The sequence below is a fragment of the Leopardus geoffroyi genome, chromosome D1 (genome assembly GCF_018350155.1).
Source record: "Leopardus geoffroyi isolate Oge1 chromosome D1, O.geoffroyi_Oge1_pat1.0, whole genome shotgun sequence".
Lineage (NCBI taxonomy): Eukaryota > Metazoa > Chordata > Mammalia > Carnivora > Felidae > Leopardus > Leopardus geoffroyi.
This window is the reverse complement of record NC_059329.1, coordinates 66,608,522-66,630,907: the sequence shown is the minus strand read 5'-3', so window position 1 is coordinate 66,630,907 and position 22,386 is coordinate 66,608,522. Positions and strand designations below refer to the sequence as shown.

Sequence of the window (22,386 nt, the reverse complement as noted above, 5' to 3'; positions counted from 1 at the left end):
GAATACCAAGAATGGACTGGGCAAGCAATTTGGGAAGTCTTAGAAGATTCCCTGTTAACATGACCATGACAGGCAGACACACACTCACATAGGCCAGGGCCAGACTAGGTGTGGATGTTTCCACACCCTGCAAATAGTTCATTTCCTCTTTCCTACCCTCAAGGAGAGTCTCTTCATTTTTCCAGATAGTGAGGCACCACTTCTCCAGAAATTCCTCATCCACCCTGTATGGAAAGAGCCTCCTAGTTCTAAATTTTCCTCCTAACCTTCTCCTTTTTCTCTTCTATGTATCTTTACTACCTTTTCATTCCTTTCATCATGATAGAGTCTTAGGTACTGGTTTTTTCCTTAGGTTATTTTCACTGTGTGCCTTTCTCACTCTGCTGATAAGCCAGAGTTCAGACTGACTTCCACCTTCTCCTTTACCCTTTTCTCAGTCAGGGTGACCACTTTGCATTCTGTGTGCATGTTGATGAGTTCCTAAGTCAGGGGAAGCAACCTTTTTTACACAAGAACCAGTGAAGGAAAAGTGAGGATGTGAATAGAACACATTGCTTTTCATTTAGAATTAAAATCATTTTTGAGGCCCATGGGGAAAAATACATATACTTACAACTTGGATAAATTATTTTGTTGACTACAAAAATGTCATGAGGAAATCAATACTACTACCTCTTAAAAACAAAAGTATAGCAGCTCAGTATATTTGAGAAGTAGCCACATGGAGGCAGCCTTTTAATTTTCCATCCTTTACATTTCTGTGGCCCTTCAGTTTCTCTACATGTAATATTTTATCCTTGTAATAATCTCTAGGATATGTGTTTTAAGAGGCTCTGAGAAATGAAGTGACTTGGCCAAGATCACGTAGCAAATAACAGCATAACTGGTACTGGGATTGGTTCAGTCCATTTCAATACAGCATTCACTGAATATAGCTTGTACCTCATACACATGGATAAATTCAGTACCCATCCCCACATCCCACCCAAGCATCTTTCCTCCCCTCCTTGGCCTGAACAGAGTAGAAGGAACAATACCAGTGCTCAGGAAACACTTGTGCTTTGAACACCAGTGCATTCCCATCAGTGGGGTGAACTGCACCACTCCTTCCCTGAAGCAATCCCCTCAGCCAGCCCCTGCTGGACAGCCCCAGAGCCACTTGGTTCCTTACATGACAAAACACTTACATTCAAATTCAAACTATAGCACTACCACTTAATGTGTGGTATTAAGCAATTTAGGAAACCTCTTAATGCTCAGGGTCCTCATCTGTAAAGTGCAGATAATAAATAGTATTAGCTTTAGAGTATGAGGAATAAGTGAAATATCTGTAAAGCACTTAGCTTAGTAACTGGTTCATAATAGGAACTCAGTAAACGTTAGTTCCATGATTATTGTTGTTGTTATTAGTTATACTTGCCTAATACTCTACTGAAATAGGAGAAAAGTCTACATTTGCATTTAAATTGCCTTAAGCCAGGTTGCTCTACATAGGCCTAGGGCAAGAAGATAGAAGGTAAATATGCTCTAGGTCTAGGCCAAAAAGTAACAAACTTTTTTGATCATGATCATAGTTAAAAATACATTTTGTATTATATTACAGTATATAAGTATTCTATCAGGTCATACTGTCACGGGGCAAAATGTATATATACTAAAACAAAAGTTTCATGAAACAGTATCTATACCACATGCAGTGCACATAGTATTTTCAAATTCTAATCTCACTTTTTTGAAAATACCAACTTGACCTAGTAAAGTGATCACTAAAACCATTAAGGGGGACCCTACAGCTTGGGAAAAAACCTGACTCCAAGCCAGTAGTACATGGTCAGAACAAGTATTTGACACCTAGGAAACACTCAGGAAGCTAAGTAGACCTTACCACCAAAGCACTAGCGTAATGCCCCACTGGATTACAGTTCTCAAAGCCCTCTGCTGGCCGCATGTCCATACAGCCCATTTTCTTATTGCTGATTTTCTGCTATGTGATAAATACTTGGCAGTTTTTCATTAATGAGCCTCTATAATAATAATTATATTATTAATCAGAGCAAATAATCAGGGCAGATAATCAGAGTTGAAGATATACTAGAAGGACCACAACAGCTCATAATGTATCAATTTTCAAAAAGAAAATAATCAACAAATGTGTTTAATACCTATAAATTAGGCTTTCAGCATGGATACAAGAATAAATATGATTAGGGCCCTACCCTTTGGATTGCAAAATCTAGTAGAATAAAATGTGCTAATAATCACAATGCAATGTGATCACAGTTCAAGTAGAGCTCTCTACAAGTCTGGGGACAGTGAAGAATGCACTTCCTAGGAATTCACATTGTTCCTGGATCTTAAGGGATAAGGAGTTTGTCAGGTAAAGAAATGTGAAAAGTAGTTCCAGGTAGAGAGACTAACATGTAAAAGTGGTATATGTTCAGGGAACAGTATCTCACAATCAGGAACCAACCACTAAACCTTCACTATAAGTATTTAGTGTCCCATATTCCAATCGGGAAGCTCAAAACCTTAGCAGAAAGGAGAGCAGGTGGGCAGCACACAGGAAGCCTTGTGCTTTTACCATGTTGTCCCATGGTCTTTGTTCTGTCTTGCAATAGAATTCCCTGTGTGCAGTCAGCCAGCACCTTCACAACCCTTAGCTTTCTGAATTCCTTTGGCCACTAAAGCCATTATTGCCCTTCATTTTCTGCTTCCAGAGAAGTGAGACAGAAATGAAGTAACGCTGCTAATGATTTTTCAATTATCAAATTATGTCATATGCAGCTTTGCAATATATAGCTTAATAATACTGTTGTTAAAGTTTTTAATCCTGAATAAATACAGAGTCATTTTCCTTAATTGACTTGAGCAGTTCCTTTGCTCAGGAAATAATGTCATTAACTGTAACCCACTGTTCATCGCTTTTGTTACTACCAGGCTAAGTTTGCCTTACTCACGAAGCACTTTTTTTCTGTCGGGAAAAAACAATATTACTCAAATTACAAAAGTGTTATCTCTAATACTGCCTATCATTTTGGTGCAAGTAGGGATTTTAGGAGGAGTCGTGACTTCAATCATCACAAGCTGTATTTTTTAGTGGCATTGGGTATTGTCACAGGATCATGAATTTTTGTTTCTCATAACTGTATTAAAAATAAATGTAATTTCAAAATGACAAGAAAAAAAGAAGATAGTGTGGCAATGCTTGATGCTTTACTGCAAAAATATGCCCTTAGTTATTCCAAATGGTTACTGGAGCTTCATTCCTGATGTGATAACCTTGCTCAAAGAGCAAACGTGTTGTACAACACATAGCATTTGCCAATAAATCAGCCTCCTTAAATACTAGGGCCAATGCATTCCTAACATTCACCCCCTTCTAAATTCCTTAATTTTATTATATAAATTTGTTTCTTGCCAAATGACAATGTTCAAAAGCGTGTTCCATTTGGTATAATTTGTTAGTGGCGCTCTGCTGTGCTGTCCATTTCATTGTGCTTATAATACTTATAATCAGGTGCTGAAATTTCATTTAACAGGCGCTCAGTTCATCTATTTTGTGTGACTGTGCAGCTTTTTATTTGTTAATTGCAGTTTCTACTTTTATTATATTTACATTTTCCCCCTATGTTAACTCAAGTTCAAAAATTAAATAACCTATTCTTCTCTTACTCAATTTGCTCTGATGTTTGCTGCTATCTACATTTCATTCCTCCTTCTGTCTTTAATCTTACTTACCAGTGCATGGGTACAGAGATAAATGTTTTATTCAGTCAAACCCCAAATCTTCAACTAAGGGAAGAATCCATAATCAAGGTACTGTATTATCTGTCCTAATGTGTCACTCTTTTGAACCATCTTCATCTGGAAGCATATTTGTTACAAGTAACCTTTTTCACATTTGTTTGTCAAATTATGTCCTTTATTTTTATCCACATTCTGAATTTGCTCTGTGATTCCATTTATAAACACTTGCCATAATACCTAAGACAAGCTTATAAGTTATATAGAAAGATTCATTCATGTTAAGCTAATATCTGAAAAACAAATCCATTAAACAAAACCTTTTCTTGGGAACTGGTCTCCTGCCCCTATAAAAGCTTATAAAGAAAGAAGCAGATGAGACAGGCATTATTATGGTGACTTTCAGTCCCCTAGAAACATGACTTGATTTGGCAAATATTAAAGCTTCTCAAAGAGTCTTTCTAAGTCTAGAGAAGGAACCCCACTATAGACAAGCAGTGATAGTGTCCTATACCCCAATGACCCTATCACCAGCATAAGCGCCGTAGTCTATGGGCATTTATAAGGGGCTCTGTTATTTTGAAGGTACTACAGTGCTGGTCAAGTTTGAGGCTTAATATTTGCCTTTGTGTTTGAATATTGAATATTTAGTAGAAATGCAATTTTTCTAATTAATATAATTAAGGTCCATTTATAACATGAGATTCTTCTAGTAACTTAGCTTTGGCCTTTCCCTTAGAAGACATCTGCTTTTGACTGTAAATTTTAAATAAAGCCTCCTACATATCAGTGAAATGCGCATTACTAAATTTATAACTTCTATTTTTCACGGATACTGGGACAAAAAGACTAGAATCTATCTTTACTAATTTAAAATTATGTCATTTGGTCATGACACACAAACATTCTAGATCCAGCCTCAGATTTTAGTAGGTATAGTAAAGTTCTAATTTATTACTTAATCTAGATTCCTTGTTGCATTGACTGACTAAAGCAGAAGAGTGTTCCTTACTTCTTTCATGAAACCCTGAGAAACTGAGTCACTCCATGTTTTCACATTGTTGCCTTCTGCCCGCATTTTTTGTTTCCCAGTGTCCGTGCACTCTTTCTATTTGTGATCTCAGCATTTACTTATAAATACTGACTTTACATCAAAATACAAAAAATGGGATTGACTTGGGTGACTTGTTAGCTCCCTCCAACCCTAAGATTGTGTGATTTGGAAATGCTGTATTGAACAATGCTTATATTTGCAAAAGTAAACAACAAATGACCGATATGATCATGATTACTTAGGTGAATTAACTTGCTATTACCTCTAAAATTGTCCCTGCAGAGCATACATCTTTTTCCCTATTCAGTGGCATTCCCACATCAGGTTATCTCACTCCATTATTTTGGCTTTTGTGAAGGTGTTTGGGCAAGTCTTCGCTCTAGCACTCGCCTCATCAGCTCTCCAACATCTTTCATTGATGTTGGCGCCCGGCTGGCAGGCAGGGACCACTCGGCCTCCTTTAGTAACAGCACCTACCTGCAAAACCAGCTCTTGAAACGCCAAACGGCCCTTTATATATTTGGTGAAAAGTCGCAACTAAGGGTAAGATTTCTTTTTCTCACTTAGAAACTTTATGGATACACAAAGGCAGTCTATAAAACTTATCTCAAACAGCTCTCCTAGAAATTTCATTTTACAGCGTAGATTCTTAATCTGGAGTTAATAATCTCAAAAAAAATTTTAGCTCATACATATGTATGTATATCTGCATATACTTATATCGAGATACATATGCATATCTGCATATTTATTAGCCACGAAAATATACTTACACATAATCACGAAAAAATCAGCATAAACATCAGGAATCTTAGGAAGTGTACATACAAAAAAGAAATAAGGCTTATTCGGGCTGTGTTTTTCCATTGTCTTGTTCAGCTTCCATAGAAATCTGTGCCCCTGGCAAAATAGATCCCTATTGATAAAGAAAGCTACAGGAAGGTAGAAAAGTGAACAAAAGAAAGCTGTGGCCCTGCATATGGAGACAAGGGAAGGCCAAGATTGTTTTCTAAGTTAATTTTTTTTTAACTTTGCAAGGTTAGACACACATGTCCTAAGACATGTCAGAAATTTCAAAATATTAGAAGCCCTAATCAACTTTATTCTTACTTCGGTTTTTTAAATGTTTATTTATTTTGAGAGAGAGAGAGAGAGAGAGAGAGAGAGCAGGGGAGGGGCAGAGAGAGAGAGAGAGAGAGAGAGAGAGAGAGAGAATCCCAAGCAGGCTCTGCACTGTCAGCCTAGAGTCCAACCTCAAGAACCGTGAAATAATGACCTGAGCCAAAATGAAGACTCAGACACTTAACTGACTGAGCCGCCCAGGCGCCCCTTTTCTTACTTTTTTTTTTTTAATTTTTTTTTTTAACGTGCATTTATTTTTGAGACAGAGAGAGACAGAGCATGAACGGGGGAGGGGCAGAGAGAGAGGGAGACACAGAATCGGAAGCAGGCTCCAGGCTCTGAGCCATCAGCCCAGAGCCCGACGCGGGGCTCGAACTCCCGGATTGTGAGATCGTGACCTGAGCTGAAGTCGGATGCTCAACCGACTGAGCCACCCAGGCGCCCCTATCTTACTTTTAAGTGATTGTGCTACAGAGCTTCACTATGCTCAGGTCCTATAAATTGTAAAGATAGTCTCTACCTCTAAAAGCAGCGCTTCCTTGGGTTTGTTTTTGCAATTCACACATTACAAAATAGATTTCATTACTACTGATAGGTTTGTGGGAAATAAAAGTATTTGTTAATTCAGAAATCCCCTCAAAGTTTAGCCCAGTGCTCCAGTCAGCACTGGGCAATAGAGACAGACCTTCAGTTGAACTGTGGAGCAGAGGCTGTGAGCAGGATCCCACATGCTCGGTTTTCAAGATGCCAATGACTGCGTCATCTCTTCTATGGCAAGCTGGCTTTGCTAGCTCCCCTCCCGCTGCCAGGACTGCTGCAATCACTTAGTCACAACCTTTAGGGGAGAGGGCATGAAACTGCTGGGTATAGTGCTCAATTGTTAAGTATGCACATGTGTCTTCTGATACAGCAGATAACTTTATATCCAGAAAATAGTTGGAACACTTTTCAACAGTAATCCAGGGTTGCCTGTACAGCCTCTTTGGCACCAGTGTCTTTCCCAGAGCACAGACTTTCCACACTTCAGCACAGCACTTATTCATGACCTGAATCACTTTCCAAGGTTTGTCTCCTCAGTTCTCACCTATGCCATTGCCTTTGCACATCAGTCCTCAGTTTAGCTGTATGATCATGTATATATGAGTAAGAAAGACTGAGTCCTTGGGACTCATGCTCCTTTTTCTCCCTTCCTCCCTTCCCTCCCCTACACGCCACCCATCTTCCTCCTTCTTTCTTTTTCTTTCTTTCTGCCTTCATGCCTTTATTTACTTTCTGTCTCTCTTTCTTTCTTGCTATCATTCTATTTGTCTCTCTCCTTTTCTCTCTTTCTTTTATCAGTAAAGTATTATATTTTAAAAACGATTCCACTGGGGCACCTGGATGGCTTAGTTGGTTAAGCATCATGATCTTATAGTTTGTGAGTTCGAGCCCCGCTTCGGGCTCTCTGCTGTCAGCATGGAGCCTGATTCAGATCCTCTATTTCCCTCTCTGTCCCTCCTCCACTTGCTCTCTCTCTCTCTCTCTCTCTCTCTCAAAATAAATAAACTTTAATATATATATGCATACATACATATATACATAATTCCACCATCCTGGCACAGTAGTAATCAGGATTTTTGTATATTCCATTCAAGTTTTTCTTTTTATTTATTGAATTGTATCTATAGAGTGTAGTCCTTACCTGTCTGATATGTGCCACATTCTGGATAGCCTAGTGCCGTCTAGTTGCAACCTGATACTTTCTTCTCCCCACAAAGGAGACATATAGAAACGCAAGGAAGTAGAGAGTGGCTTATTCTAAATAAACTTGAATTGCCCTTATTTACCTTTTTCAGTTTATATACTTTAATACCTTATACTTAGTAACAAGTTCATTATGACCTAATGTGTGTCAACACTATGGTTGATAGTTTCTGGTTTATAAGATAAGCATACCTACCTCATGTATAGTTGAGAAATTGAAAGGAACCTGGTTCTCCTGGAAAGTAAACTATCTATTATAAGTTTTTAAAAAAACTAATAGAAAAGCACTCTCTCTCTCTAAGATAAATAAACATTAAAAAATAAGAAAAATAATACAATAGAGTTATTTGGGCAGAATGTGAAGAAAGTGCAAAGAGTCTGAGAAAACTAACTCATTTTTTGGCATGAGAAGGTTGAGAGTTTTTAAATCCCCAGAACTAAGCAACAAGATTACCAAAACAAAATAGATCAAAGGGCCATCAATTTAGCATTTATAAATTACAAATGCAACCACACATGGAATAAATTCCATATGGATTAAAGATATAAATGATAAAAGTATTCAAATAAATATATATTGATACATGTGTCATATTGTGTGAAAAAAAATATTGTCCCAAAGCTAAAAGTCAGAAAGCCTTTCAGATTTTACTACATATAAAATTTTGTATATTCACTTTAAAAGAGTACTACAATGTTAATAGTGTTAGGGCAGTGAGATGATGATTTTTATTGCCTTCTCAATGTTTATCTCTACTTTTTTTCACTTTTACAATGACTATGTTTTACTTACATAATAAGAAACAAATATGTGTATGTCCACAAACTTTAATTTGTAGAGTTCTGAAACCTCAACAGTATATTACCTTTTCATTACAGTGTATATCTTGGAAGACTTAGTTTTGGATTAATCATGCTGTCCACGTGTCATTGGTTCCTCTTTAGACTCCAGGTTCATGGCCTTATAATTGGCTTATATTTGGTGTTATAAGTTCCAGCAGGTTCCAGCCTACCAGTAGTCTCTCCAAATTCTCAGAATGACAGCAAGCCAAGTCAAACCACAAGACCTTACTGAATGGCTCTTTCCAGTAACACTGACACATTAGCCACAGGATTGACTTTCTTGACCTCTGCAACCTCTATAGCAACTTGGCCTCAACTAACTGTACATCATCAAGTATTGACATTAAAAACAGTGCTCTTTTACCTATAGCACTTCATATGCCTAATTCTATGCATCTTCACCCACAGAACTTCAAGTTAGAATTTGCTTTAAATTGTGAGTTTGTTCCTGTTGAATTTCATGACATCCGACAAGTAAAAGCCAGTTTTAAAAAATTGATGAGGGCTTGTGTTCCAAGCACCATCCCTACTGACTCAGAAGTGACCTTCCTGAAAGCCCTGGGAGATTCTGAGTGGTTCCCACAGGTAATGTCTAGAGCAGTGTGTCTTATAACTCAAGGCAAGAGGTTCAAGTGGATATACAGAATTGGTATTTGAGAAAAAAGTATTGTGTTCCCCTATTACCTGACATTCTCTCCTTAAAGGTTTTTCAGTTCCAGGAAACATGTGATATAGAAGATGAGGGGATAGAATTCTTCACCCCTGGGTTTTCAATCTCTTCTAATTGAAAACTTAATCTTCACAGGATGCTAAGGAGGAGATCTTTATTGTTAGATGGAAACTTTTTGATATGCAGCAAATTTAATCAAATATTTATAGGACTTCTGCTCTTTTGTCAGCAGAGTAAGGATCCAGGGACACAATTTGATTTCTAGATGATTCCAAGAGCCTTTCCCTCTTACTTTCTCACCTTCCATGTGTCTCTGCCTTTTCCTTGTCTGTAGATTTTAGATTCACCCTCAAACCATCCACCAGAGTCATATTGGATGCCCCAAAGCCTACCTAAAGTTTAGGAAAAAAAACACATATCCCTTCTTCAGCTAAGTCAAACTTGGGATGTTTTTAATTAAACTCTTATTGAGAAATTAAGGAGAAATAGGTATCCCAGCACACATAACCCACATTTCTTCCAAACCACATAAGAAAGGTATTTATGACATGCATGTTTTAGACACTGACGCAGACATTTGGCCAAAGCATCTCTGCAATATACCCTTCAGCCTTGTTTTTAAACCATTGATGCTATACCCATTATTCCTTTGCCCCCTGTAGGAGTTCCCAGCCCCTCTGATCTCTGTTCCCATCTGCCTCCAAGCCTCCTGCCTCTCTTAGGGAGGAAAAAGAGTTGTTTTCCATAAGCCAAGAAATGATGGGAGTACCCAGGGCAGTGACTATTCTCAAGATACTTAAACTATTAAAAAAAAAAAAAGCCATATATACAATTAGCTATAAATCTAGATACTTTGAGTACTCATGGAAGGAGCTGATCAAAACTCCCTTCTGTCCCTAAGCTATGAGCACCAGCCCCAAACTTCCCACCACTCAACCTATCTATCTGTGCTTCTGGTACATTCTTTGTTCTGCTTCTTACTCCAAAGTAGATTCATACCAGAAGTTGGTGACTAAAAACAGTGGAAAATACTGCCCCACTTGGGATATTGGCATTTTAAAAGTTAACTTAGAGCAAATGCTAAGCCCAAGAGAATTCAGGCTATGTTACAGGAACAGTGAGAAGCTTCCCATTGCTGGAGAGGACATGTGCCTTGTTCCTGGGTTTAAAATAGCCTAGCTCTGTTTAAAATATGGGGGAGTTAATTTTTTTGTGTGTTAGTTGAAAGTTGGATTCATCTACAAATTACATCAAGCGATACTTAAAATATAGTTTTAAACTACAATACACATTTGGTTTTTAATCTCTATGCTCTATTCACAGCATAATTGTTCATTAGGGACTTTGAGTCAGTTGGCTTGGCTTAAAAAGCTGAGCACAAATCTGAGTCTTCTTCCCATTTAATACACAGTACAAACAAGAGTGTCTTTCTTAAAATACAAAATTCGTTTATCATAAAATTCAACCCTGTAAAGTGTACAGTTCAGTGCTTTTTAGTATATTCACAGAGTTGTGCAACCATCCTCACTATCTAATTGCAGAAAAATTAAGAGTATCTGAAATAGAACTGACTACATCATAGAAAAACAAATTTTACATCCAGTAACTGTTTTGGTAGGGCCACTTATAGAATCTCTCTTTTCCACTCTATGGAATTATATAACTCTTCTACTTTGAGGAGATCATGTAAGGTCCGTTTATTTCATGATATATCATTTGAACACATTATTTTTAAATGTGTCTGCTTTTAAATTGTCATTGTTTCATCTTGATTTTGACAAAGAACTTCAAGCATTTAAAACTTACATGGTTCTTTTGTCCAAATACTTTATCCCTAACTTGTTTTTGTTATCTAAGGTTGATAATGAGTCTGTGTGTTCTTGGTGCTCAGAAAGTGCCTGGTCTAATTGTGGCCTCCTTTCTTATCTCTTAGCTTCACAGGATAATGCAGCTGGCTGTGGTTATATCAGAAGTACTTGAGAATGGTTCCTCAGTTTTGGTCTGTTTGGAGGAAGGCTGGGACATCACTGCACAAGTAAACTCTTAAAACATATTTTCAGATACTTAGTTTTATATTTGTATCGAAATTCAGTTGTTTTTAAGTTCTGTAGATGAATCTTTTGTATAATGACTAATGTAATTATGGACAGAGAAAGTCCTGTGTTAAAAACACCTAGCATCCATGAGAAAGCTCTGAGTCCTGAGCTTCCCAGCACAACGTAGCCTGGAGCTCCGGCTCAGGGCATCAGGCTCCCACATGAGAGATACACCATGTGAGCATACAAATGGAGCACTTGATCAGAGGGTAGGACATGGATCATCCTTTCTGGTTTTATCAGCCCTTTCCCTGGCTTTCAATAAGCCCCTCCTTTACCCACTCCACATGAAAAGGAAAAGTATAAATATAAACTACAGTAAGACATTAATCTATAGCTGTCAAAAAGTAGATGTAGGTTTGAACTGATACTCTGGCCTTATTAATTAACCTAGGAGAGGGCTGCAGTCAGCAAACTGGCCAGCTAAAGATTAAAGTCATAATTTCTGAAAGAAAACATGTAGCCTAAATGAATCTGAGTTTTAGTTTTTGCTGGAAAGTTTGCAGAATTAATTTGACTGGCTGTCGTGGAGCAGTTAGTGAACAAATTTGCTGTTGAGGTGACTTTGCTTGTCTTACTAACAAAATTTTTTCAGGAATGAAAGTAATGAAGTATCCATCCTGCTTGTGCCCTAGGTGACATCCTTGGTTCAGTTACTCAGTGATCCCTTTTATAGGACACTTGAAGGCTTCCGGATGTTGGTCGAAAAAGAGTGGCTCTCTTTTGGTCATAAATTTAGTCAGCGGAGCAGCTTGACTCTCAACTGTCAGGGTAGTGGTTTTACTCCCATATTCCTGCAGTTCTTAGACTGTGTACACCAGGTAAGTAGAGCAAGCTTAAATTGACTTGATATGAAGGAAAGAAAAGAACTAGCATTTATCGAGCCATTGCAGTGCTGTGCCAGGTATCCTCATGTCATGACTCTGATGGACCTGCTGAAATCTTAGCAGTGGATTGCTGGTAATAGAGAAGAAGAGAACTAGTTGGTTTCTGAAATTAGGATAACTGAGTTGGCTATTAGGCTGGCCCCCATGTGAAGCGGCCAGCACTCTAAATTACCATCTCCCAAGAAGAGGAGCAAACTTGGGTTTGTTGTCCAGAAAGGTTTGACCTATGGTAGAACAGCAAAAATCTCTAGGTAATGGCAGAGCCTGAAATGCAACAGATGGTCTTCCCAGTTTGAGAGGACTTTAGCTTGTGCCTAGGAATATAGAAGGTAGAGCCTAACCCCTAGAGAAAGAATCCGGGCCCAATCAGGCAAGCCTATGAGGTTGAGAACCCTGGCTCGGTTCTACTCAGTGACCTACTCAGGGATAATCAAAGGACCAGACAGAAACACAGGTATATAATCCAGTCCAACCCAGCAGGAGCAGGGGAGTGGGGGAGGTGTGAATGCTTTAGGCTCCCTCCTGCCTTCATCTCATGCACATAAGATATAAACTCCCTAATGGGGCCTTAATCAGGATTGGGCTTGAGAATTGCCTGGCACTGGCTTTGCTAAATTGGCCTAGGAAAAGCAGGACTGACATTTCCAGCTTTGTTTCATCTGCACCACAAAATGAATGGGTTCTGGCATATCAAACATATGTGTCAGAACAGTGAGCTTCCTTGGAATGATTGGCCTCAGGTACCTATTGGAAGGAAAGGTGGAAATGTTTTTAGGAGCCAAAACTGGAACTAAGTCTTCTATTTTTTTTTTTTTAGTTTGTATTCATTTATTATTTTTTCTTATTTTGAAATTTATTGTCAAATTGGTTTCCATACAACACCCATTGCTCATCCCAACAGGTGCCCTCCTCAATGCCCATCACCCACCCTCCCCTTCCTCCCACCCCCCCCCCATCAACTGTCAGTTTATTCTCAGTTTTTAAGAGGCCAAGTTGGTATATGGGTTTTGTTTTGGTTTGGTTTTTTAGTCTATTAATAATTTGATCAGCTCTTTTAATTCACTACATAATTTTTCATTTATTTAAAACGTATAGTTCAATAGTTTTTAGTATATTCACAGATTTGTGTAATTGCCACAATCAATTCTAGAACATTTTATCACTCCAAAAAAAACTCCATACCCATTACCTGCAACTTTCCATCCCCCTGATCCTACCCCCCACATACACACTCTGGTGGTTGTTTTTGATTGCTCTAATCGGCTTCTTAAAGAAAAGATCTATTGAATAATTTCAATTAATTCTGTCCAAGCAGCATCTGGAGAAGCTGGTGACCAGGTTGAGCTTAGATTTTAAATCTTTGCAGCAAATGATATATTTGTTTACTATTTTAATATTAGTCTTTTTATTTCATACTCCTTTTGGCAGATAGATGAGGAAGACATTTGGAGCCCCATTGTCTCTGAAACAGAAAGCTTAACTGAGACCAAGGGAGGGAGCAAGCATCTTTTTTCTCACATCTAGATGGGTGAAAGCATATGAGTTCTTCATGAAAGCACTTCTTATTATCTTGCTTATTGCCTTCTTATATCACTTAGCAAATGCACTAGGCTGTATACCTTCAGCTTATGCAGTGATGTATGTCAATTATTTCTCAGTATAACTGACAGAGGTATGGGGAGGCAGGTAAGAGCAACTACACATTATATGATTTAGTTTATAGAAAATTCTACAAAAGGCAAAACTGCAGTGACAGAAAACAGATCAGTGGTTTCTTGGGACCAGTGGTCAAGAACGATGGAAAGGCATAAGCAAACTTTTTAGGATGAGGGAACTATTTTGTCTTAATTGTGGTGGTGACTACACAGATGTGTACAGTGACCAAAATTAATCGATCAGCCTATATGCTGAAAATATGGAAATTTTGTTATATGTAAATTATGTTTCAATGAACCTAAGAAACAAAATTTTAATTAGGAAGTCCAACATCTCAGTTAACTGGAGTTCCAGAAAAAGAAAACAGCAGCTATGTGGTTTCTCCAGAGAAAAATTTGTCTGTCTGGTACCCAGAGAATACTTATAAGCCTGACTGCCTGATTTTTAGAAATAGGCAAGAAATGGGTCCAGGGAGATCCCTTTTGAGTGTGCAGATTTTTTCTTTTTCCATGTTATTTTCAACTTCAAGCCTTGTCACCAACCCAGTTGTGCCTGCTGTTCCCAAGCCCAGAGCTCATCAAGTTTGGTTTTTCCAGAGGACAAACCTCTAATCTCTTGCTTTCAAGGAGACAATCACATGACTGCCTGGGGTAGGAAAGGGCCCTGGAGATCTCACCACCTCCTCTATAAACTTACATCTAGTCCTCATTTTGGGCTCTCATCTCACCCCTATATATGTTACTCAGCACTTGGGGGCCTCTGAGCCCTGGGCCTTTCTGGATTTACAGGGCAAGCTGTTGCCTTCTCAAATCATTGTCATCCTACAGGCATCCCAGTGTAGCTTCTCATCTTCTGTCATTTACTGCTGTCCTTCCTTCCGTTTTCATCATTCACAAATGTGCTGAATTTTCTTGACCTGCTACTGTCTCCCCTCTCATTCTCCCTACCTCCTTTTAGTTTTTTACCTTTTAAAACTTCCTTTCCTTTAATTAAGGGAGAGTTGCAGGGGGCTGAGTTTGTATGGCTGTATTTGCTTAAGTTAAATGCCCTATTACATATGTGAAATATCCATGTTCAACTTGCAGAACTCTGCATACCTAAACATTAGAGTCAGCTAAAGAATCCACTCACAATCAGTAAGAAATGAGAGGTTCTCATGGAAGACATACTGTCCTTGAAAATGAAAACATTATTGTATCCCAAGTATAGTAATAATTACTTGAAATGTAATGCTTATATTTTATTGTTGGTGGTGTGTAGGAGTGTGAATAGTCTAGAATGTTTGAAAGTAACCTGTATTTTGTGAGTACCTCTTAAGTGATGTAAACAAAGTAACTTAACATAAACTAAAATGAAGTAGGAATTATATTCCTGTTGTCTTCAGAATACTTTAATAGATGCTAAAACTATGTAATGTTAAGTTATATAAAACAACTTGAGGTGTATTTCTAGCAACTTTTCATTTTAAATAATGAGTCAAAATTCAAATGTTCTATATAAATTGAACTTTGATGAAAGTTCACTTATTTGTAGGTGAATGCTTCACAAAGTGTAGAAAATAATATTGTTCAGGGTCTAAAGACCCCTTTAGTATTCATTCAAATCTGGTTGTATCACGTTAAGATGTTTTTAATTAAAATATGAATTTTTAAAAATTTTCCTGAACTCTCATTTGCCTTAGTACCCTCACACATAATATCCTGAGTGCAGGCAAGTCATGGCAAAGCGAGCATATGACCTTAATTGCAGTATTTAAAGGATGCTTGACTATGATAGGTATCAGCTTTGGTGAAGCAAATTACTTTGTGCTGAAAAGGGATTGTTTATTCATTCAAAAACAGAAGACTAAGAAGACTATAGTTAACAAATAGTGCTCTGACTCTTGCTGACTTAATTATAAGGTAGTGTTTCATCATCTCCTACATACTAGTTTTAGGCATTAGAAAACGCCTTCTTTGAATACCTTTCAAGTGAACACTAGTGCTTTACATGACTCTGGCTTTTGCCAGACAATTCGAATTACTGCTGTCCTCAGTCTCTCGGGGACACAAAACAGAGCCAGGCCCAACAACATTTAAAAGAAAAAAAAGTGCAAAATTGTGCAGCAGCAAGCGAAACTCCCAGGTGGAATGTGTTCACTGCTTATTAACCATTTCTAACATGCTGAATGCCAAAAGGCAGTCTATGGAAATTTGCCTAGACTTGTCCATTAGTACTAATTGAGTTACAAAGAAAACAGATGAAGTACTGATCTTAAATTAGAACTGCCTCATCATATAAAAAGCCATTGTTTATGCCAGTATATCCAGGTGTCAGATGAATTAAAATGCTAGATCACTGTTTCATAATAGCAACATCTGGCAAATTTTTTGTTGCTTCTAAAAGAAATTGGCTTAGTTCAAATGATATCATTACAGGATGCTTCCTTTTCTTAAAATAGTTGAACTAAATTCAAAAAGAAATACATCCAAAATATAAAAATGAAATTTTTACCTAAAATTTATTTTTAAAATACAATACCAAAGGAACAAACCTGTATGATATAAACGAAAACATGGAGTATAGGAAAGCATCTTCTCTACTTCAACATTAGAGTAAATCTTTGAGAACTTAGAACTTATTGTTTGAGGACCTGTTGTTTGAGAAAAACAAATACTAGTTATAACTTTGCTTTTGAAGTTTATTCAAATCGTAAATTGACTCACTCTGGTCTGGCTGTAAGAGATGGTTGTCCTCACAGTTACCATATGCCAGCACTATGCCAAGTCCTGTTCCAAAGAGAAAAACTATTTGCCTTTTGAAGATATGAACTTTCCTTGTGAGCACATGTGTAAGGAACTAGGCTGCCCTCAAACAGTTTCATGACTATAAAATTTTTCCATTAATATTGACAAAATGACTGCAGTTAGTGGATTAATGGCATATTCAAAGTTTCTGGTGTCTGCCTACTCCTCATTCATCTGAAAACTGGCAGAAACTGACACAATCCAAGCTGTTTTATAACAAGCCAATTTTGTGTTAAAGTTGTTAATATTTTGAGCCCATAAACTGAGTTTACGTATCAGTCTTACTAATTTTTGATCTTTAACAAATTTTTCAACCTCTCTGTGCTTTGGTTTCTAGATAGATACATGGATAGACATAGCTATCAGATGGATTACAAATCATTTTTTTTAATGTTTATTTATTTTTGAGAGAGAGAGACAGAGAGAGACAGAGCATAAGTGGGGGAGGGGCAGAGAGAGAGGGAGACAAAGAATCTGAAGCAGGCTCCCGTCTCTGAGTTGTCAACACAGAGCCCAATGCAGGACTCGAACCCACAAACTGTGAGATCATGACCTGAGCCGGTCAGACGTTTAACTGACTGAGCCACCCAGGCACCCCAGAAGGATTATAAAGCTTACGTAAAATCATTTGTACAGTAGAAACTGCACAGTTAATGTTTGTTAAATCTTAATCTTGAAATAACAAAAACTAACATTAGTTGCTTGTTTTTCTAGGGTGTATCTACCATACCCACAGTTTTTCCAATGTTGACACCATCCTATATAGGGTCTCTTGTAGCTTAACATTTCTAAATCTTGAAAGTAAAATCCAGTGTTGACCTACTATATTTTATTCCCAAAATGTTGATCTTTCCTGGGATTTGAGTCATAGCTTATTTTATGGACCTTTAAATTTTATAACGTACTTAATGGCACATGGGCAAAATATAAGACCCTATAAATTCATGTTTCTCCAAATTCCATTTCAGATTCTCTTCTTATAAATAAGTGAAATTGGCAAGTTTCACTCCGTAATGGGAAACAAAACTAAAATACCTCACATAGCTTTGTCTTTTAAATCTGTATATTTTTGTCTTTCATCAAGATAAATACAAAATTATTTTGGACAACAGAATCCAGATGATGCCTGACAAAGGCCTAAACTCTACTCATCAGCATATTTGGGGAAATGCTCATATAGAATTAATTTATAGACTGAGATGCCTATCATTTCCAATTCTGCATATTATAATAAGGCTAAATTCATTTGAAGCAGATTTGCCTTTAGGCTCCAAAAATCTTGTGGCCAACAGGAAAGAATAAAATACTGAATCCAAATGCTGTTCTTTGAAAAGATCAATAGAATTGATAAACTTCTAGCGAGACTGATCAAAGAAAGACACAAAATATCAACATTAGAAATGAGAGGGGCACCTCGGTGGCTCAGTTGGTTGAGCGCCCAACTTTGGCTCAGGTCATGATCCCGCAGTCCATGAGTTCAAGCCCTGTGTTGGGCTCTGTGCTGACAGCTCAGAGCCTGGAGCCTGCTTTGGATTCTGTGTACCCCGCCCCTGCTCCTCCCCCCACTCATGCTCTCACTCTCTACAAAATAAATAAATGTTAAAAAAAATTTTTTAAAAAGAAATGAGAAAGATGACATCACTACAGAGTCTACAGATATGAAAAGCACAGTAAAGGAATGTTATGAACATTTTTACACCAATAAAATAAACAGTTTAGATTAAATGGACAGATTCCTTGAAAGACACAAACTCCCACACTCACTCAAGGAGGCATACATAATTTGAAGAAGTCTATGTCTGTTAAGAAAATTGAAATTGTAGTTAAAAGTCTTTCCACACTGCAAACTTCAGACCCAGGTGGATTCCCTGGTCAATTCTACCAAGTATTTAAGGAAGAAATAATAGAAATTCTACAAAAACTCTTCCAGAAAATTGAAACAAAGGTAATACTTCTCAACTCAGTCTATGAGACCAGCATTACCCTGGCCTGACAAAGCCAACAAAAGAAAACTATAGACCAGTATCTGTGGTGATCACACATTTGATGATCACACATGCAAATTTTCTAAACAAAATTTTAGCACATCTAATCCAACAAAATATTTAAAGATAATAGGGGCACCTGGGTGGCTCAGTTGGTTAAGTGTCTGACTTCGGCTTAGGTCACGATCTCACTGCAAGTTTCCAGCCTCACATCAGGCTCTGTGCTGACAGCTTGGAGCCTGGAGCCTGCTTCAGATTCTGTCTCCATCTCTCTGACCCTCCCCTGCTCGTTCTCTGTCTCTGTCTCTGTCTCTCTTTCTCAAATATAAAAAAATAAAACATAAAAAAAAATTTTAATAAATAAAAGATAATATACCATGGCCAGGTGGCACTTACCCCAGGAATGCACAGTTGGTTTCACATTTGAAATCAATCACTATAATTCACCATATTAAGAAACTAAAAAAGAAAAACCATATGGTCAAAACCAATACACTCAAACAACCATTTGACAAAATATAACCCATTTCTGTAAAAATGTTCAGGAAACTAGGAATAGAAGAGAACTTTCTCAAACTATAAATAGTATTTTTTTGAAACCTACAGCTAACATCATATTTACTAGTGAAAAACTAAATGTTTTTCCCTAAGATCAGTAATAAGATGTGGATGTCTGCTTTACCACTTCTATTCAACATTGTACTAAATAAAGATCCTAGCCATGCAATAAGGCAAGAAAAAAAAAAGTAATAATAATAATAATAATAATAATAAAGACATCCACATTAGAAAAGTGAAATTATCTTTTTTCACAAACAACAGTTGTCTATGGAATCTACAAAAAAAAAAAAAAAAGAAAAAGCTAGTAGAATAAGTGAATCTGGCAAGGCTACAGAACACATGATCAATATACAAAACTCACTAGTATTTCCACAGATAACAATGAATCATTGGAAAATTGAAATGTAAAAATTATTACCTTTACAATAGTATCAAAGAACGTAAAAGAAATCTAACAAAATATGTTAAAGACCTAGACACTGAAAACTACAAAACCTTACTGAGAGAAATTAAAGGCCTAACCAAAGCAAGAGATACCTCTTGCTCAGAAGACTCAATATTGTTGAAATGTCAATCTCCACAAATTGATCTAAAGATTCAGTGCAATCACAATCAAACTCCCAGAAGGCTATTTTGTAGAAATTGGCAAGCTCATTCTAAAATCCATATGGAAATGCAAAGAATCTAGAATAGCCAAAACAAATTTGAAAAAGAACAAAATTGGAAGACTTGAACTATCTGATTTTATTATAAAGCTACTGTAATCAAGACTGTGTGATAATTGATGTAAAGATAGATAGGTCAGTGGAAAGGAAGAGAGTCCAGAAATAGTCCCACACATATATGATATGCAGACAACTGATTTTCAATGAAGGTGCAAAGCAATCGGTAGAGAAAGGATAGTTTTTTCAGCCAACAGTGCCAGACAATTGGATTCCCATATGCAAAAAAAAAAAAAAAAAAAAAAAAAAAAAATTTAACTTTGATCCAAACCTAGTAACAGTATAAAAATTAATTCAAAAGGGGTCATAGACCTAAATGTAAGACCTAATATTATACAATTTCTAAAAGAAAATATAGGAAGGATTTTTGTGACCTTGGGTTAGGCAAGGTATCTTAACATGCAACACCAAAAGCATGATTTATAAAAGAACAAATTGAAAGGTTAGACCTAGTTAAAATTTAAAATTTTGTTCTTCAAAAATTACTGTTAATAAAATGAAAAGACAAATCAGAGAGAGAGAAAATATTTGCACATTATGTATCTGCTTAAAGGACTTATGTCCAGAATAATTCAAAAATTCTTCAAACTCAGTAATAAGAAAACAACCAACCTATTTTTTTGTGGGCAAAATATTTGTAATGACTTTACCAAGAGGTACAGATGGCAGATAAGCACATGAGAATATACTTGACATCATTTGTCATTAGGAAATGCAAATTAAAATCACAGCGAAATACCACTACATACCTATTTTAATGGATAAAAAATTTTAAACTGACTACCTCAAGCGTAGATGAAGATGTGAAGGAACCAGAACTCTCTAACACTGCTGGAGGGAATACAGAATTGTACCACCATTTGGGAAAATAGTTTGGCCATTTTTTAAAAAGTTAAACATACCTGTACCTACCATGTGATTCGGCATTCCATCCCTAGGCAGTTATGCAAGAGAATGAGAGTTTTTGCCCATACAAAGGCTTATACATAACTATTCACAGCAGCTTTATAGATAACAACCAGAAATCCAGAAGCAACTTAATGCCCATCCACAGCTATGAATGAACAAATGGTGGTATATCCATACAATGGAATACTATCTAACTATAGAAAGAAATTAACTACTGATAACCCAACATGTCTGCATCTCAAAGAATTATGCTTAGTGAAAGAAGGCAGACAAAAAAGAGTTCATACTTATGATTCCATTTATATAAAGCTCTAGTAAATGTAAATTAATCTATAGTGACAAAAAGCAAATCAATGTTTGCTTGAAGAAAGTGTCCAGGAAGAGGCAAAGGGAGCCCAAAGCAGCTTTTAGGAGTTACGAATGACATATTCATTATCTTAATTGTGCTGATGATTTCAGGGTGTATAGATATGTCAAAACTTATCAAATTGTACACTTTAAATATGTGCAGCTTATTGTACATCAATTATACCTCATTAAAGCTGTTAAAAAAAGTCTCCTGGCTAACAAACCTCTAATCTCTCACTTATTCCCCATATCTTAAGTCCTTAGATGAGATCTCTTTGGCCTAACCCTATTTCTTCTACTAAAACAATACTTAACAGAGAGAAGGAAGCACATGGATTGTGCTTTTTGGAGACCACTGTAGAATTTTACAGTGGAAGAGTCTAGATGTCACATTGACAAGGAGGGGGAAAAAAAGCCAGTGAACTGGGCAAACTGAGTCTCTGGAAGATAGGACTAAGTAGAGAAAGTATAATTTTTCTTTTTTACTGGAAATCTAAGCACCAGATTTTGCCATGTGAATATAATCAAGTCTTCATTTCTTATTATGGTAAAAAGACATTTTAGAAGAGAGAATTGAGAGCCCAGAAATAAACCCACACATATATGGACAATTAATTTACAACAAAGCAGCCAAGAACATAAAGTGGAGAGAGGACAGTTTTCAACAAATGGAAAAACTGGACAACTACATGCAAAAGAATGACACCAGACCACTGTCTTACACCATACACAAAAATTAACTCAAAATGGATTGAAGACTTGAATGTAAGGACTGAAACTATAAAATTCCTAGAAGAAAACATGGGCAGTACGCTCCTTGACATCAGTCTTAGCGATGTATTTATGGATCTGACTCCAAAGGCAAGGGAAGCAAAAGCAAAAATAAACACATGGGACTACACTGAACCAAAAAGCTTCCACACAATGAAGCAAACCATCAAAATGAAACGACAGACTACTGAATGGGAGATGATATTTGCAAATTATATATCTGATAAGGGGTTAATATCCACAATATATAAAGAACTCCTATAAATCAATGATTAAAAAACAAAACAAAACAAAACATGGACAGAGGATCTAAATAGACATTTTTCCTGTGTTTCTTAATGTCAGATTCCAGATGTGGTTATCTAAGTATTAATCAATCCAGCATTCAGGTCAATCTGAATCTTTTTTTCCATTGAAGAAATCCTCACATGCTTATTTCTTAAACTGTTGCTAAAGAGGAAAAGAAAAAGAGAAAGAAAAAAAGTTGTT

The 22,386-nt window shown here is 36.9% G+C and overlaps 1 protein-coding gene across 5 annotated transcripts in view; it reads left to right on the top strand.

Moving 5' to 3' along the window:
* The window catches only part of SBF2 (SET binding factor 2), a 482,724-nt gene that overhangs the window by 441,449 nt on the left and 18,889 nt on the right, over positions 1-22,386 (top strand). For 3 of the 5 annotated variants that reach the window (XM_045484468.1, XM_045484467.1, XM_045484471.1), the window contains 4 exons: positions 5,157-5,341; positions 8,915-9,091; positions 11,110-11,211; positions 11,908-12,093. In XM_045484468.1, the coding sequence (XP_045340424.1) occupies positions 5,157-5,341; positions 8,915-9,091; positions 11,110-11,211; positions 11,908-12,093 (650 nt within the window). Of the gene's footprint in view, positions 1-3,741; positions 3,817-5,156; positions 5,342-8,914; positions 9,092-11,109; positions 11,212-11,907; positions 12,094-22,386 lie in introns of all 5 variants that reach the window. The other 2 variants (XM_045484466.1, XM_045484470.1) reach the window with 2 other exon arrangements.